The sequence below is a fragment of the Tympanuchus pallidicinctus genome, unplaced genomic scaffold (genome assembly GCF_026119805.1).
Source record: "Tympanuchus pallidicinctus isolate F22 unplaced genomic scaffold, pur_lepc_1.0 scaffold5, whole genome shotgun sequence".
Lineage (NCBI taxonomy): Eukaryota > Metazoa > Chordata > Aves > Galliformes > Phasianidae > Tympanuchus > Tympanuchus pallidicinctus.
Genome location: NW_026294769.1, coordinates 31,087,897 through 31,105,897, shown reverse-complemented (window position 1 = coordinate 31,105,897; position 18,001 = coordinate 31,087,897). Strand labels below are relative to the sequence as shown.

General features: G+C 41.1%; 1 protein-coding gene and 1 long non-coding RNA gene across 6 annotated transcripts in view; one reads left to right on the top strand and one right to left on the bottom strand.

Moving 5' to 3' along the window:
* ANKRD29 (ankyrin repeat domain 29) overlaps positions 1-11,921 on the top strand; it is a 31,674-nt gene extending 19,753 nt beyond the window's left edge. The window contains exons 7-10 of the mRNA XM_052704619.1: positions 3,852-3,950; positions 4,805-4,900; positions 5,941-6,039; positions 7,297-11,921. Of these exons, the coding sequence (XP_052560579.1) occupies positions 3,852-3,950; positions 4,805-4,900; positions 5,941-6,039; positions 7,297-7,380 (378 nt within the window). The 3' untranslated portion in view covers positions 7,381-11,921. The remainder of the gene's footprint in view (positions 1-3,851; positions 3,951-4,804; positions 4,901-5,940; positions 6,040-7,296) is intronic.
* On the bottom strand, positions 3,939-17,972 carry LOC128091457 (uncharacterized). 5 transcript variants are annotated; one of them, XR_008211421.1, is made up of 4 exons: positions 17,739-17,972; positions 17,083-17,210; positions 14,944-16,810; positions 3,939-4,096 (listed from the first exon to the last, which is right to left on the bottom strand). It is a non-coding gene; the product is annotated as an uncharacterized LOC128091457 (long non-coding RNA). The 5 variants fall into 5 exon arrangements; XR_008211420.1 differs by lacking the exon at positions 3,939-4,096 and adding an exon at positions 10,465-10,552; XR_008211418.1 differs by lacking the exon at positions 3,939-4,096 and adding an exon at positions 12,007-13,975 and having other exon boundaries at positions 17,083-17,240.
* Positions 17,973-18,001: the final 29 nt, after the last annotated feature.

The window sequence follows — 18,001 nt, the reverse complement described above, 5'->3', positions numbered from 1 at the left end:
AGCCTTAGATTTACCTCAACCAGTTTAGTCTATGTCACCACAAAAATCACACTCTATGCCAGCTACTGGAAAAAAAAAATTGTAATTATAATGCTTCAGCTAATTCTTTCTGACAGTACTTCTCAGCTCTCCAATACAATTTCTATAACACAATGCTTTGTGATGCATTTTTAAATCTTAGTTGAGGCAGAGGCTCAGCTCCATGTGAATGTTCCTCCTGGCTATGTTTTGTCTCTGACAGCATGGGCTTAGTTTGCTTCAGGGTACCTCCGATCCCTGCTAAGATTATGGCTGGATAGGTCTGAGGCATTTGTGTTTAGGCCCACTGTAATCTGAAGGATTTCCTTAACAAATCAAATGTTTTCACTGTTTAATTAGTAAAGTAATGGTTGGATGGACTTCAGCCTCTTTCTTGCTAACAAATTTGTACTCTGTTCAAAGGTGACATGGTGGTCACCAGGAATGTAGGCCTAGATGGGGCAGTTTTGATGCCAAATGGCTCTTACCATCAGTTATAAACTGTGCTGCTCTTCCTGCTGTAGGAAACCATTTTAAGCTGTGTAGCACTGGATGTAGGGCATCCAGCGTCAGTTCATGCTTCGCTTCCCTTCCTCACATGTCCACATTTTCCTCTCTATCTTGTGAGTTTGGGGTCATAATTCATTTTCCTGACCATGTGCATGTTCGCTATGTGTGTATTCCTGCTTCTACAGTGGGTCTTGTGCCCCACTTTCTAGTCCTTCAAGGTTTCCATTGACACATGGGCACATCTCTGGTGGCACTGGATGCCTTTGCGCAGGCCCTCTGACTCAGCTCTCACACGGCTGAATAGTGAAGCTTTCTGGAGAGTTTCTTTCCTGGAAATGTCATTTCTCTTGATTTTTAGTTTACTTCTACTCTTCCTGACATTGTGATGGGGTCTCTATGGAGCTAGATTGGAATTCTTTTTTGTCATCTTATTGTCTAGACACAATTTGGGACAGTGACTGCAGAGTGATGTAGGCATTGTTTCTTTGCTTCTCTAACTCAAAAGCAAAGCTAGAAGTTTGTTTGCCAGTGAGTTTTACACTGTGTTTTGGCAGCCTGTGTCCCAGCAAGCTTTAGTTTGACTGGCTGAGTAGATCCAAAATACTCTAAAAATTAATATTTTTACACATGCAGTGTAATCACATATATGTAAGCCAGTAAAACCACACCGAGTACAGACTTCAGACTTGGCTTACCTGTTATAAACAATAATTCAGCTGGTGTAATGATACAAGAAGACTGATAGGCAGGGGAGGAGTGACACTGAATGGCCTGATAGCAAGGGCTCTCTGTCCCAGAAAGTTATCAGTGAGAATACTGGAGTTATTTCACCTCCAGCATTAATCCATGCCTTCCTAAAATGTCAAGCCACCAGCAAGCACTGAGAAGGAGCATCAGAAATTTCCATCAGGATGTGTTTGGGACTGTTGGACATGATCAGATGAGATATAGTTTGTATTTAAAATGAATTTATAATCAAATAAGGAAATAAACACAGCTTAAAACATATGCAGTATTTAACACTCTTTATTCTATAAATGTAGCAGTCTCCAGTCTGCTGGGGGCAGAGACGAAAGGACAAAAGTATACTTTGAACTGCTTCTTTCCCCAAGCTTGCTTTTTTCATGACTCATCTTCAAGTCCTAATATCTGTTTACACAGGAATCCTCACATCACTTCTTAGTAGTATGTAATATCTCTTTTGCACCCCACACAAACATGAAAATGGATAGAAATCAAATCTACTCCATATAAATGTGTTTACATAAACCTGAATGTTAGACACTGTTTAAAAGACAGAAGCTGGCATTACTCAGTGGGAACCCACCATCATCATCATCTTTCTTCCTTTTAAATGAAGTTCTCCAAGATGGTCACTTTCTCACAATGTATTTCTGCCTCTGCCCTATAACTGATGATGTCTAATAGCAGCACTATTAAAGACAGTTTATTGGTAACACAAGTGTTTCCTTCTACTTCTTCTCATTCGTAACTGAAAAGACTCATTCTTATAAATGTCACTGTAAGTGAAAGAAAGCTGTCCTGTTCCCTATGCTGTTCCTGTATTTGCATTTTTTATGCAAACAGAAGCATGGTTTCACATAGCATTAGTTCCTCATGCACATCACATGGTGCAGACATCTCTCAGATGTTTTCCAATTTTACAGGCTTTTTAGTGTCTCTCTTGCTACGTTCTAGAGCCCTCTGGTGGAAAAAAAGTATGGTGTCAACTTACTTACTAAACTTACTAAGCTTACTAAACAGTATAAATTCAAAGGGTTTTTGCTATCACTCTAAAATCACATGCTCTGTGTGTAAAAGAGCCTTTGTTATTTTTGAATCATAAAGACCATTCATTGTATTAACAGGTTATGTACTAGAATGAGGTCAGCCACTAACTTCTATGTGATCATTTATAGAGATTTGATAGAAGAGTTGACAAAGAGCCTGTTTTCACCATTTGGACAGACTGAAGATAGCAGAACTCACATTTGCTCTTTCTCAGAATCAGAAAGAGGAAAGACCAAAATACTTCACTAAAAGAGGAAATAAGTTTTCTGTTTCTTCCATTGGATTAAGCCACCAGCCCATAGAAAGCAGAGCACTGGTTCAACAAGGCTTTTGAATAGCTTTAGTAGGTCACATGAATCTTCATTTGGCACTGAAAAGTTTGCTTCTTTGATCAAGGTGGAAATATTTCATTTAAAATAAAAAGCTGTTTTCTTCCAAAACTTCTCATTAAGGCTGTTTTGGGGGCATCAGTATATTTTGTCTCCTATCTTTCCTGCCAAGTCTCCAGGCTGCTGAGTGAGGCGAGAGGAACTGGCAGGCACTGAGGGCACAAGAAGGCACCCTGCTACTTGTGGCCTCACTTAAAAGTTGAAGTCCGTACAGGAAAAGCCTCTAGTTAAAGGCCCATGAAAATCAATTTGGCACCACATAACTGCTGGAGTTCTCTTTTAGTTCTGAGAAGCAAACTTGTCTGTTTATAAGCAAAAGGAGAAATGATCATGAAACTGAACACCAATTGCAGCAAGAAATACTTTGTGTTTGAGATAGAAACCCAACAATAATTTTAGCTTATTTTGAGCATACATTTTATTTTCTGAGATTTTCTGCTCAAATAATGATTATATAAGATTTATTATTATTATTATTTGCTTTTTTAAACCAGATTGCTTCTCACTGCATTCTTTGAAAAGTGCTTTGTTTTCTAGCAGAGCTCTGGCAGATAAAATCCTTCACGTGCTCACTATTACTGTAAGTCAGGACATTTTTATTAGGTTCCCTAAGAAGGGACGGTTTAACTCAACATTGAAAGTTGGTGATCATCTAAAATCTTTCCTTAGCTTCTATCAACAGCTTCCATTGAATATGTACAAACACTCAGCTGCTGAATTCATCCATGCATGCTGAGGTTTACCTGTATCTTCTGCCACATCTAGCCACCTAGAGTTAGAACTATGCAGCATACCTTTGGCCTTTATGTTCCAAACTTCCTTATGTATTTAAGGCACATCTGGGCTTTAAGAGATGGCTTTAAGAATTCAAAGAGTAATGCTTGTTTCAAGTCAACTGTGCAAAAGAAAACATCTAAGGGTAGCCCTACACCACAACTTCTGACTTCATGCAGTGAGCTCTCATGTCCGCATTTCATAAAATCATTGAATCACCAAGGTCAAAAAAGACCTCTAAATCATCCAGTCCCTATCTGTCTATCTGTGGTGCAGGAGTTTGTTGAGGAATTGAAGTTCATCCGTATCCATAGACAAGAAGTACAGCACATAAAAGTGAAACCTTCAACAGTCTTATTTTGTTTGAAGGATGGGACAGCACCCTTGTGGATTGCATCGCAGATGGGCCATAGTGAAGTGGTGAGAGTCATGCTGCTCCGGGGAGCTGAGCGGGACGCTGCACGGGATGTGAGTAGCACTGCTGCACTTTGCAGATTCTTCTTGGTTTGTTTTCAGGCTGCAAAGCTCTCTGAAGGGAGGCCCAGTGTTCCCAGAGCTTATTCTGTTTGCCAGGTTGTAACATTCTCCCATGGGCTCTGTATCTCCACGTGCGTCTGGAATAAGGGATTGGAGATAGAATCATAGTATAGAATGGCTTAAGTGGGAAGGGACCTTGAAGATTGCCTAGTTTTAATCCCTCTGCCACTGGCAGGGTTGCCACCCACTAGATCAGGTTGCCCAGGGCCCATCCAACCTGGCCTGGAATGTATCCAGGGATGGGGCATCTACAACTGCTTTGCACAACTTGTTCCAGTGCATCATCACCTTCTGAATAAAGAATTGCTTCCTAACATCTAAGCTAAATCTCCCCTCTTTTTCTTAAAGCCATTCCCTCCTGTTCTAGCATTAACAGATCATGTAAGTAGTCAGTCCCTCTCCTACTTATAAGCACCCTTCAAGTACTGGAAGACTGCAACTGGGTCTCCCCAGAGCCTTCTCTGAACTAAACAAGCCCAACTCCCTCAACCTTTCTTCACAGGAGAGGTGCTGCAGCCTCTGAGATGTCCATACAAATGAGAAACAAGCATGAGATAGAGTATCACTGGTTTATTTCTCCTTGAAGCTTTCACCTCTTGGGGGTACAATCCTCCAGATGCCCTGAAATCAGCAGCATGTGTTGTGGAGATGCCCCCTCAAAGGTGATAAGCAGAGTAAGCCCCTTCTCCCAGGATGTAGGGGTCAGCTGCTGTTGCCCTCCAGACTAGGGGAATGAGGATAAAATGTTTGTTACAATTGAACTGATCTTCTTCCCTTTTTTAAAGGATGGTACCACTGCTTTACTGAAGGCTGCCATTAAAGGGTACAACAATGTGATAGAAGAGTTACTGAAATTTTCTCCCACTCTCGGTCTGCTGAAGGTTAGTAGTGAAACATACAATTTTAGACAAATACAAAGAGTCAAGGAGTCTAATGAAAGTCCGTAATGTTCCTAATTATGCAAGTGGAAGACAATAAAGACCTCACTCAAAATTCAAGAGAAAAATGGAATTAACTTGTTTAGTCACTGGGGCTACGTACAAACAAATCATTTGAAAAAATGCTGTGAATTTGATTTTTGGAATGAGGAAGCACATTGTGTTGTGGAAGGAATTATCTTAGTTTCTGTCAGCTGACAGAATCTGTCAACAGATTGCTCATGATGCAGTTTTTAGCATTATACCCTGTGCTTTGTTGACTTTAGTCAGCAAACTGGGATCCTGAGGGATCTGTTGGTGAGCAATTCTCTTTTTATTTTTGAATTCAAAACATGACTGAAAAATAATAGCAGTTCTTTGGAAGCTGCATTTTAATAGCAAATGAAATTGAGTGTACTCATAAATCACACACTTTGATAGACTCTGTGGATGCATCTAATTGGCAGTTTTGATATACTTGAAAATTCAGGTGTCGTTAGCTGAGTTGTTAATTACAAGAATGAAATATCTTCTATACTTACTTGAGCTGTCAGTTTGCAGACATGAGCAAAAGGTCAGCTACGGAAAATAAAAAAAATCACTGCTCAGCTGTCTGCCAGTGAGAACATTAATCATCAGAGAAGAGAAATAATATGCACAGATGGTTTCCATTACTGCTTGTTCTTGTTTTTCACTTGCTAATGGCTGATACTGCCAGGCAGCAGCAAGTGCTGAGTTCATTTCACCTCTGATCTATTGTCAAGGGCAACTTTTAAAAGAAGACATTACTGTGATAAAAAAAACACCCTGACTTTCTTCATTAAAGCATTTAACATCATCTCTTTTGTAATTCACTAGCCTGCCTGCACCCTGTCTCAATCACAATCATCCTCTTTGATGGCATAACCTTTTCCATATTATTTACTGTTTGCGTGTTTGTTCATTGCGAACGTTTTTGTTTCACTGCTCTTTTGATTTCAAAAGTCTCCACTGGTGTTTTCCAGAACGGTACTTCTGCTCTCCACGCAGCTGTTCTGAGTGGCAATGTTAGGACAGTGGCATTGCTCCTGGAAGCAGGAGCAGACCCATGTCTGAGGAACAAGGTACGTCCCGGCATGCCACTCTGGGCAAGGATGCACTGAGCTTTGCAGCACCTGTGCACGTCACATGGTAGCTAGGTTATATTCTAGGGAACATGTATTTGTTTCCATAAGCCGTAACTTATATTTGTGTCTTACGTGGCAGATGTGTAAGGAGGATATTTCTGTGGTAAGGAATGTGTATATGGGCTCCTTTGGTACAATTTGCTTAGGATTTAGCACATTCTTAATATTGAAAATACCTCAAAATTACACACCTTTCCACCACATTCTTGTAAATATGTTAGTTTATTGAAATAGTTTCAGATTCTTTTTATGACAGCAACTCTTCATTTGCAGAAATTTGGCTTTTTTTATTCTGTAAAGTGTTTTAATACTGTATGTTTGGTCATTTCTATGGAAGTATCTTCCTCTGAGTTGTCTTTATGAACTATTTGCTGTTGGCATTTGATATCTGGCTGGCTTAGTTAAGCTGTGAATGAATTAACTGGTATTTACTTCTGGTTTATGATTATGTCAGTGAAATTTTATAATACAAATAATCCAGCATATGCATTCTGATAAAATCTGTATGTTATTTCTATATCAATCCACTTGATGGCAGCAGAGTTAATGCTGCTTGTATGGCAGTTTTGCTGTTCTCCAAGGTGCAAGATTTTTCTGCTGTTGATGACAATCTGCAGTAGGAGAGTGTGCAGCATAGAAAGGTCTGCATTTATAACCTCTTCTACCCATTTTTTTTTAATTTGATGTAAAACAGAGTACATTTGCAAAACAGAATTACTGATTTTCAGAAGTAGATTCATTATAAGTATTTTCTGTAATTAGGTTGGTTTTTTTTTCAATACATAAAGAAGACCAAACTCTGCTTTCCTAAAGAATAGGGCTGATTATTTCATAGCAATTAAAGTCTTTCTTTTGATTTTTATTTCCCAAAAAAACAACTCAGCAGCAATGTTCTCTTTAAATTTTGTGCCTGCAGCAAAGAGAACTCAAAGGATACGATTTAGTTTGGGCAGGCAGCACAAAATAAGCTGACCAGACAGATCCCAGGCTAAGATTATTCTGAAGAGTTGAGTGATACTTGCACACTGCATGCAAAGATTACTTCTTAAGATATCTCCAACAGTGGTAGAGACAACATTGAAATAAGCAGGTAATGGTTAAGCTCAGCACCATGTTCTTTAGAACTGAATGCTTTTAAAGAATGTATAGGAAATAATTGCTTATTTTTCCTAACTTCGAGGTTTTTTGTTCCAGGCAAATGAATTGCCAGCAGAACTAACAAAAAATGAACGTATTCTCCGACTCCTCCGCACAAAGGAAAAGCAAAGGAAAAGCTAATGTAGCAAATGTGTTTTGGCAGAGTTGAGCCCCGATGACATTAGCATGATGGTAAACCTAGATTGACCAAGAAGGGCTTTTTGAAACAGTTTGCAGAACTGATCAGCCTCTCCAGCATATGACTGCGAACATGTGAGGCCCTTGCCAGGGAGCCACCATGCCCTCCACATGGCATCTCTGAACTCAGAAGGATGATGACAAGAGCAGGGTTTGGCCTGAGAGCAGTGTTTGCATACAGACTTTCCTATGCACCAGGGACGTTAGCTCCTCCGCGCCTGCAGTCTGTGCATCCCCCCACACCCAAGTGCTCCCAGTGTTTCAAAGACACATTCCCATACTGGCATGGCCACACGCCTAGTGATGAGTGCCTCGGGGTGCACTTGTGGGCTGGGAGCACTCAGCCCTTGTGCCAAAAGGACACACAGGTCTTGCAGCTGTTTGGAATCAGTTGGTCCCCACGGTGCTGCTGCAATCCCTTTGCTGGCAGTGCTAGCTCTGCCAATTCCTCTGTACCACCAAGTGCCACACAAGGCTAGAGGGACATCCCATCTGTAACATCCCAACAGGAAAAGTCCTCCTGCCAGCCCAGGGCTTTGGTAACATTTTGGTTTCTACATAGAGCTTTGTAAAATGATCCGGAGCATTATGAATTATGCCAAAAGATACCAAACAAATAATAACTAAAAGTGATTTCCTCCTTGACGTAGCACCTGGACTGATCCCTCTGTCCAGCAACAGAGACACAGTGGGACAGCATGCAGCATTTTGCAATGTGTATGCAGTGCTGTGGGAAGGTATCCTCAGCCCTACAGCATACATACCCACCTTTCCACAGGAAAGGACAGGATCAGTTTCTGAGCAAATCAAGAACATCAGAAGTTTGGCTGTCAGACACAACAGTACAGATGCTCTACAAGTAATCTACGTATATTCTGCATGCCCTTCCCTGTATGTTACACTATGGTTTGATATCCACTACTACTATGCAATGCACTCTTCTGTGATGGGAGTTAATGAAGAAGTTCACAGCATACAGGTGTTTTTAACAGCTGGTGAGAGGGTTACACGTAGCCACACTTGAACAGGCCCACTAATGAATGTGGGCCTGGAAGATGAATTATCAACAGCAAATTTGTCCTTTGTTTCGTGGCTGAGATGCTTAGAATGAGACGTGCTACTTGGTGCCTGTGTGCAGAAAGCAGAGCAAATTGTTAAGGTGTTGTAAAGAGCTGTTATAACCATATTACTATAAGTTGCTACATTAAAACCCAGACATTTCTGCAGTATGTACTAAAACATAAACATACTAAGTCTTGTTAGCCACAAACACATTAGAGATTATTTTGCAGTGAGTTGAGATACAATGTTAATCCAGAATATAAGTCCAGACATTTCACTTGTCTTCAGACTCTGACAAATTGTTGAAAAATTATGTAAGATGTTGAGGACAGAGAAAAAATGTAAGGAAGCACAAAGTATGCTCTGCTTTAAAAATGGATTTAGCTAGGATTTAGCTCAATTTTTGCACTTTTGCTTCAGTGTCTGGAGGGAAAAAAAAAATACTGAGTTTGCACAAAGAAATGCAGTTTACAGTAGAGCAAATTAGCCATATATATTACCAAATCATAAAGTTATTATTTTTGTGAGTAAGTGAGGTAAGAAGTCAGGGTTGGATAAAGAGAGCTGCTTGGCAGCTGAAATTTCTCTTAATTCAGCATTAGAAAGGAAAGCTTTAAGTTTTCCAACAGTGTAAGGCAACATCAGAAAAAATCTAATTGCTTAGGTAATACATGCTGCTGTATTTTTCAAATTAAAATAATGTGCCTCACTGAAACTTCACAGATGAATTGGTACAGAACCAAAGAATTATGCAAGACATGTGGACGATGATTGTATCCAGGTTTCAATCCTCTGAAAGACTGAAAAAAATTGAGCAGGTAGAAATCTTGAGAGCCTTATTGGGAAAGTTTGTTGCACAGCATTTTACAGGGCTGGACTCTAACTTCTTTAACAAGTTCATTTGGAGGCCACAGCGGGCTGAAGGTGAACATACTGTTCTGGAGAAAGCTACAGGGACTCCAGGCAGCCTTGCCACAACACTGATATTTCTCCTTAAAGTTTCTTCATATAAACAGATGGGAAAAAAAACACATCCTTAAGATGAAAAGCCCTGTCAGAGTTGTGAAGGGGAAGGATAATCACTGGAGGGTCTTCAGTAGCCAGCCATTCTGGGTGAGCAACGATTATTATCAGATGGGCTGCAGGTAACCTCTCTGCCAGGCATATTTTCTTGTTCAGGTAGTCTCACCCTAAAAGGGGCAGCTATTCAACAGAAGAGCTACTTGAGCTATGCCTGCCCATGAGAAAATGCTCCCCACCATTCACAGCAGGACTTTCCAGGTCCTGCTGCCTCCATGACTGGCTACCACAGCCTATGTTCTAATGCAGCAGGTGAAGAACATCTGGGATGACACGTCCCATATGGGTATCTGATGGCCTTCTTATGGGATGCACTTACTAGATCTTCTTTTCTGAGTAGTGTTGGGCTGTAGTAACAGGCTTTTCTTGTATCTAAAGAATATTTAAAATGTGGTTCTGCCACAGTTTGAAGGCAGAGGCTCGTAGCTCCCTCTAGGCTCTCCTTAATGCAGGGTGGTAAGGTAGGTCCACAGGCTGTACAACAGTGGTAGAGAAGTGTCAGGAAAACATTTCTCTGCCATGTTCAGATTGAAGTTGAATCTGGCTTCAGCCAAGACCCTCTTCATCCAGCTTGCGGTTTTTAGGCATGAAGACCTTCTGGTATTCGCTTCATCTTGGAGCCTTTGAAGAGAGGGCTGGATTTGGCTTTGAGTTCCCTGTAACTAAAAGGTGCTTATTTTGGCTGTAGATGGGCTTGGAAGCTGCAATACTGTTTACCACCACGCAGTTAACCTTTTCACAAAGAAACCTTAATAATTCTTAGTGTTTATGTAACCACTGTTATCTTTAAAGTGCTCAGTAAATACTGCTGTGGTTTGTTTGTTGTTCTAAAACGGAAAGCCGCATTCCTTTTCTGGTTGAAGTGATTTATTGATATCAACAGTAGCTCTTCACATTGCTGTAGTGCTTTTTGTGTGAGGGATTCAAAGTGCTCTGCAGACACAATCATCTTTGGAAGTTCCAAATTGCATTTCTGGGATAGGCAGGGAAATAGATGAGTTCATTCACACACCAAACAAACGCAGCAGCTGCTCATCTGTTCACAGTAGTAGGCAAGAATAAACTTAGACTAGAAATTAAGGAGTACCAAATCCACTTCATAGATAACAGAAAGAAGGTAGGTACTGGCTAAGGACATGAAGTAGAAATGAAACAGGACAAAGAGTCAAAATGCTTTCCAAGAAGTGCCATAAATACACGTATCTCACAGAAAACAACAGTGCCAGTATCACAATGCTTTAGGTTTGCTGCTCTGCACACTGAGATCCAGTGACCTAGCCTGCTGCCCTCTCTATCTGGGATCTGTGCAGGTATTATGGGCTGCTGACTTCCTATCAGCTGCAAGTGAATACAGAGGTTGTGCAACAAGCTCCACATGAGCCAAGGAAAAGTATATAAAGCTTTGTGCCTGTGTTTCAGATATCTAGCCATTGTAGGATGGAGAGCACAAGGAAAGACCTGTGGGTAAAAGAGAACTGGCATCCCATCGGAGATGTGGTAGTGGTATGGCCTCAGAGATCACAGATATATGGAGCCCTTTATTTAGGATGATCTCTGCTGTGCAATGTACAGGGATGGGTACTTGGGTTACAAAAGGTAATGTCGTACCTCCTGACCTAATGCCACTTCTTGCACATGTCATTCTTTCCCTGGAGCAAAATTGCCTTGCTATTGATCCACCCACCTTTGTTTAGATTAGAAGAGCTGAGAAGATCAGAGCACCAGATGAAATAGCCGCAGGTCAGATTTAATGCACTTTAACAATCACTGTTTGTCTCAGAATCTATTTGCAGGAATAATTCACACTTTATTCAGCCAATCAGAACGACTACTGGGAAATCAGTAAGTAAATAAAATTTCATGTTGTCTTGGAAGTTTCAGAATTGTTGTACATAAAATGAAGCAGCACAAAAACTTTTTGTCCTTCACTTAATGCAAACTCTGAACAGACACAAAATACTATTGTTGTTTGGAACCCCTGTCATTACCCCATGCTCCATGAGTCACTGATGTTAAAATGCTAATGTGTGCTAACAATCCAACCAAAGATCATATATATGGCTCTTTTTTCCAGCACTGGAGTAACATACTGCACATACGGGACTAAATAGAGTTGTGCCTTCTCACAGCAGCTCCGCATTCAGTCCTTTCAAATGTCATCTTAGTTTCATACTTGTCTGAATTCCAGTTTCTTTTGACCTGTCCTTCTACACATTCAATAAAACCTACATAAATGTAACACAGCATAAGCCTGATGATACTCTACAACAAGAATGTTGCTTTGCTAAAACATATTTTTCCATACCATTGTTTCAATAAAAATGACTATATTATTCAGCTTACCACATTTGTCTGTCCACTTCAATATTTATCTGCCACCTGTTATTTCAATATTTTTCTGTATTCTGTTATTTCTATTTGTAGAATACCAGAATTAATGTTCTATTCATGTTAAGACCACTTTGTTCTATTCCACTTGGTTCATTAGACTTCCATTTATTTTCCAGGTCTTTTTGGGTGAGATAGCATTCACAAAACAAATAAAGCCAATGCTCTGGCTTGAAAAACAGGAAAATTTAATTTAGCGTGACAAAATAAGGTTTGTTTCACAGATCCAGACATCACTGACAGACTTCTCTTGACATTAATATCCATTAGGACAGATCTAAAGGGAAGATTTCAAAAAAGCAACTCAAGAAACAAAGGAGTAAAACTATATCTTTATTCAGTTAGTCAAACAAGTCTTGGTGGTTCAGTTACTATTCGTAAATGTAATGCTGACTCTTATCCTGATCCGATCTCCTTCAGTTAAAAGTCTACATCCTGCCAATATACTTATTATAGTAAGCTGTGGATTATGCTTCTTGTAAAAGGGAAAATCCACACTACAAAGTCTGTGTCTGACATCCCAGGCCATTTGCCTCATTTGTACAATTTTGTGTTTTGATGAGCTATATTTTGATTTAATGTCAAGAATCCCTACAGTCACACTTCAAGAAAGCATCTCTATCTATTCAGAGAATATCAAAGAAAAGGGTTGTGACTTGCCCACGAGTGAAAAAGCAGCATCTGAAGGCTTAATCTATTAATTTCCCCATATGTTGTGCAAAACCAGAAGTTTATTTGTGAATGAAGAGGAGACAATATTTGATGGCTTGCTAGTTATATACAGGAAGCAACATCTTCCAAAGCATGCTAACCAAAATGGCCAGCCTGGACAGGACAAGGGGAATGGTTTTAAACTGAGACAGGGAAGGTTTAGGTTAGATATTAGGAAGAAGTTTTTCACACAGAGGGTGGTGACACACTGGAACAGGTTGCCCAAGGAGGCTGTGGATGCCCCATCCCTGGAGGCATTCAAGGCCAGGCTGGATGTGGCTCTGGGCAGCCTGGTCTGCTGGTTGGTGACCCTGCACAGAGCAGGGGGTTGAAATCAGATGATCATCTGATCACCTTTTCAACCCAGGCCATTCTGTGATTCAACGATTTTGTGAATGAAATAATGCAATATCCAAGAAGTAACATTATGTGATAATAATAGCCTTCTTGACCTTAAAATATATGTGTCAATAAATTTGTTGCTGTATCTTCTCGGTGATTTAAAGAGATGCTAACTCTCAGGAGCTCAATAACAAGTCCCATGCCTAGCAACTTTGTCTGCCCAGCAAAACGGAGTCTCAGACACGTATCTAAGCTGTTGTTAACTAAACGATTTTGCTCTGACTATGTTGACAAGCCATTCTCACTGGACTAATGCTTTAATAATGTCTTGCTTTTGACGTTCACCCAGAGCTGCTCCAAACTCTGCAAAGTGCCGTGCTTTGTCAGCGAGCAGGGAACAGCACAGCAACCTATGCTGTGCCAGCTGGGAACACAGCTATGTCAGAACAGATTTTTGCCACAGCAAATGTTTCACTGACTCAGATATACGGATAGAGCATGACACTAACATACAACACAGGCCAGAAAATGTCTGTGGTTTTATATGCACTGCACATTTCTGTTCTTGTAGGGTACATACATATACATATATTTATATATATATGTGTACATACTTGGTGTCCATGTATATGTATAAATTTCTATAATCACTTCAGAAAAGGGATACATGAATCTCATCTTCTGATTGTCTGGACTGTATGGCGTTGAGAAGCAAAAGAACAACTCATTTTCTGAGGACTCCAAGAACAGTTTCTGAAGGTCCTTCACTACCCATGATTCTCCATCAAATCCTACTGAGACAACTTCTAAAATTTACAAAATATCTCCAAGCCCAAAGATAAACAGGCTGATCTTCAAGACCACTGTGGATCTTGAACCTGACTCCTGTTCCTCCTCTCCAGTTGCATTTGGCAGTGTCCACAGGAACTTTGGGTGATGGTTCTGCTTATATTCTCTATTTTGACAACAAATCCTGAGTTAAACATCAAATGGCAGCATGGTACTCAAGGAACAGTAACCTGATATTAATGCAAACCCAGGGCCTTAAAAAGCCATTTATAGGGTAAACTTCTGAATTGGTTAGTATATTAGTGTTTATGCACGGTATCTAGCACAGGTACACACTTTAGGTATTTGCTTGTAGCAACATATCAGTTATCCCCAAATTCTGCTGCAATATTAAGATGCCTTACCACATATTCAGCAGCTCCCCGATCCATACCTGCTTTTTAATATCTTGGACCACATTTCGCCATGCAATTGGTACCATGTTAAGGAAGAGCAAATTGTACTGGAGGGATTAGGACCCACTCAGATAATTCAGCAAGTCTGCTGCAAACTTGGGTCAAGCTTTGAATCTTTTGAATTCAATTCCCAAGCTTATGCAACTAGATAATAAATATCTCCACCAAGAATGTAATCGTGTTAAAAATAAATGCAGAAAATATGTGACTATAGGACTTACTAAGTTTAGACAGGGACACAGTGGAACAGGTTGGTGGAGCAGCCATACAAATACACCAGGGCAGATACAAAGATGAAAAGATAAAAGGACTTGATTCAGCACCACCTGACACACTACACGTATATTTAACACTACTGGCAGCTTCAGGCTGATTGCTGTTAGCTCCTTTGGTGTGATTTGATTCCACGTGGAGAGTCTGAAGCCAAGAGCATCTGACCAAATTAATAGCTACACTGAGGTGAGTGTAATTAAAAGTCAAACAGGTCTCCACAAGTAGGGAAGGCTAACAAATGAAAAAAAATTTGCTTACAATGCTAAGTAGGAAACATCAGCTTTGTTTAGTACAAGTATTGCTCTGATTTAGCTGGAGAAATATTCTTGGAACATGTTACAGTGGTTTCGACCGGCTCTACCAAAATGTGGAGGTGTGAGAAACTGAAAGAAACCTGCAAACTCACCTGCTGTAGCTTGTCTCCACAAAGGTTGCAAGATTTCCAAGCAGAATATCCCGCCTTCCTATGTGCTTGTGGAGCATGTTGCTTAACACAGCTCCCACTCCTTGCAATGGCCTCTGGGTGCTATCGCAACAGAAATAATAAAGGCTTGTAATAAATGATGAGGAAAAAAAAGCAGCAATGGACATTTTAATTGACTTTGCTGCAAAGTGATCACGTAAATTTTCCATTTGGATGTGCAACTAATTCTTCAGACAGGTTGCAATCTGAAAATTGCACGGTCATTACCACTAGATGACACAAGTCTCATTTCTGCACTGCATAAAGCGATGAAAACACTTCTGAATGCAAAGCTCAGGGCTTTCTGTCAGAGTAGAACAAGGAAAACAGGTACTTATTTTATGCTAGCTTCCAGGCAGACACTTTTGCACCAAAATGATATTCAGTGAAGGAAAGTGTTTATCTGATCCTAGTGGATGATTGAATCATAGTAATTAAGGTAGGAAAAGACCACTAAGACCATCTAGTCCAACTGTCAGGACTATTTTGGTGTAGCAGGACACCAAATGTCATCCGACACTATGAATTAAAATTAGCACCTTCTTACAGGCAGGAAAACTTAATTGTGTGTATACTGGTTGAGAATCAAAATAACTATCCCCTTCCTTCCAAGGAGACAATCCTTGAAAGCTACGTATAACCTTGGGCTTAAAAGGAGCTTCAAAAAATGTAACTTGACAGATGTCCTTAAGCAAGAATAGCTGGCAGTGGAGACAGGCATTTCTGTACCACAGAAAAGGCAATGAGCTGCTGGCAGCATTGATCTGAGTTAACTCTTTGGGGCTACTTTTTTTCCTAACATTAAGCTAACTTAAAGATGAAGCAGTCAAAAGTGCTGGCTTCATAACCAACAACACTCACAACACTTAGACACCAGGGAGCAGTTACAGCTAGCTTTGTATACTCATCCCCTAATTATGGCAGAGAGCTGAAACCAAGACCAAGGGCTGCAGTAGGACTGAAAGAATACCCAGCCCTGTTCTGTGGGCTGGTAGCATGCAGAGGCAACATAAACACAGATCTATGCTCAGGTTTCCACATCTGCCAAGCAAAAAGATTTCAAAACTCACTCTGACCAAGATAGGCTTAGTCTGATCAGCGTTTGTTAATAAGTCTTTGCTTATAATCCACTTTGCTTTCTCTTGGGAGTGAGTGTAGAAAATCTGGAGGCATTATATGAAGGGATTGCACTGGAATAACAACATGAATGTACACAGCCTTCTAAATATAGATATCAAGCCAGGATTCAGAGAAAGGTTAAAGTATTACCATCTCTCTGTACTATAGGTGGTAGACAAGGATGATGTTATGGACTTAATTAGCTCATGGTGGAAACTGCCACACAATTTTGCAGCAAAAACATGGTGGTTGGACTGAACAACTGAACATGCTGAACATGATTCAACACTGCAGAAAGCCAACTACTTTGTACCAGGAAGGGTGTAGCCAGTAGGTCAAGTGTTGTTATTCCTCACTGACTTGTAAGGACACACCTGGATTCCTATGACCAGTTTTGAGCTCCCTGTAATAAAAAGACACTGATGACCAAGGGCAAGTCAAGTTTAATGCCAGCACGATGGCTGAAATAACTGTGATTTTTCAGCCTGGCTCAGGGGACACGTTACTGCTCTCCATGACCACAAAATGGGAAGATGCAGGGAAGCTGGAGTCACACTCTGCTGTGTGTGACAGTCTAGACAGACTCAAGCTGGAACATGGGTAAACCTCCTTAGCTGCAGGACAGAACATTTTACTATCTGTGCAGTCACACGGTGGAACAGTTTGCTCAGAGAGGCTGTGAATTCTCCATCTTTGAAACAATTAAAATACAAGTGGAAAATTCCCTTTGCAACCTGACCTAAATGCGCTCTGCTTTCAACAGAAAGCTGAACTACAGTGGTCCCTGCCAACATTAATTAGCCCTTAAATATACGATACCAAGGACAACCTGCATTTTTGTCAGAAGATGGCAATAGCATTTAAATTACAGATTTTATTCCATAAGTATAATGTGCACTAAGGAGCAACAAAGGCAAAAAAAGTAAAGGGGGAATCAGCAAGAAGCTGGGGTGAATGTGCCACACCTGTTTGTTGCGTTTCCTTTGAGGCAGATCCCAAACAGATCAGCAGAGTGGAATCTCCTTACACCCAGTGATTGCAACATTGGTCAGGCCATCTGATGTCAGTGGATCGGCGCAGCAAACAGACTCCTGCAAGCAAACCCACAGGCAGCAAAGTCCCTGTGAAATCAACACCAAGAGCTGATTTCTGCCGTGCAACCCGAGCTGCCTCGCTTGGGCATTATTTTTATTGCAGCTGTACTGCTGTGGCACATGGGGCTGTAAGCTAACAACTTTAAAGCCAAAAAAAGAAGCCTTTGCCTATGCTGTTACGGTAAAAATACAACTGCGAGCCATGTGATTAGTACTTTCATGCTTATAAGAAAATAGCAAACATACTGCTGGTAGAACCCACATCCCTCTCCTTCTGAGGAGGCACAACTTTGCTCTGAAGACAGCAAACCACTGCATGCAGCTGTCACTAAACCTTTACCCGTGTGCAAAGATGCAGCAAAGGCAGGCCACGAGACTCAGGCAGATCATGAGACCCAACTAAAATAAGTAGTTACGAGTTCCCCTAACAGCAAGTTTACTTCCATCTCTAGGACTTGGCTTGCTCAGGACACGACTATCAGGCGGCCATTGCAACAGGGCAGCGCGGTACTTTCGTGGTCGTACCACTATCGTTGAGGCAATGACTGCAGGCTTGAGCCACTGGCGAAACCCAGCAGCTTGCCTCATCTCGATGCTCCAGCAAGCACTGCCATCGTTCGGGGCGTTTTCAGAGCAGTTGGCACCATAGGGAAGCCGCGAGGCGTAACTCAAGAGGTCACGAGCAGCACCAGGCCGCGGGACCGAGCGCTCGGAGGCCGCCAGGAGGAGACCGGCGACCGACTCGGTTCATATGGCAGCGTGAGGGGCGGCCCGGCCGCGGCGTGAGG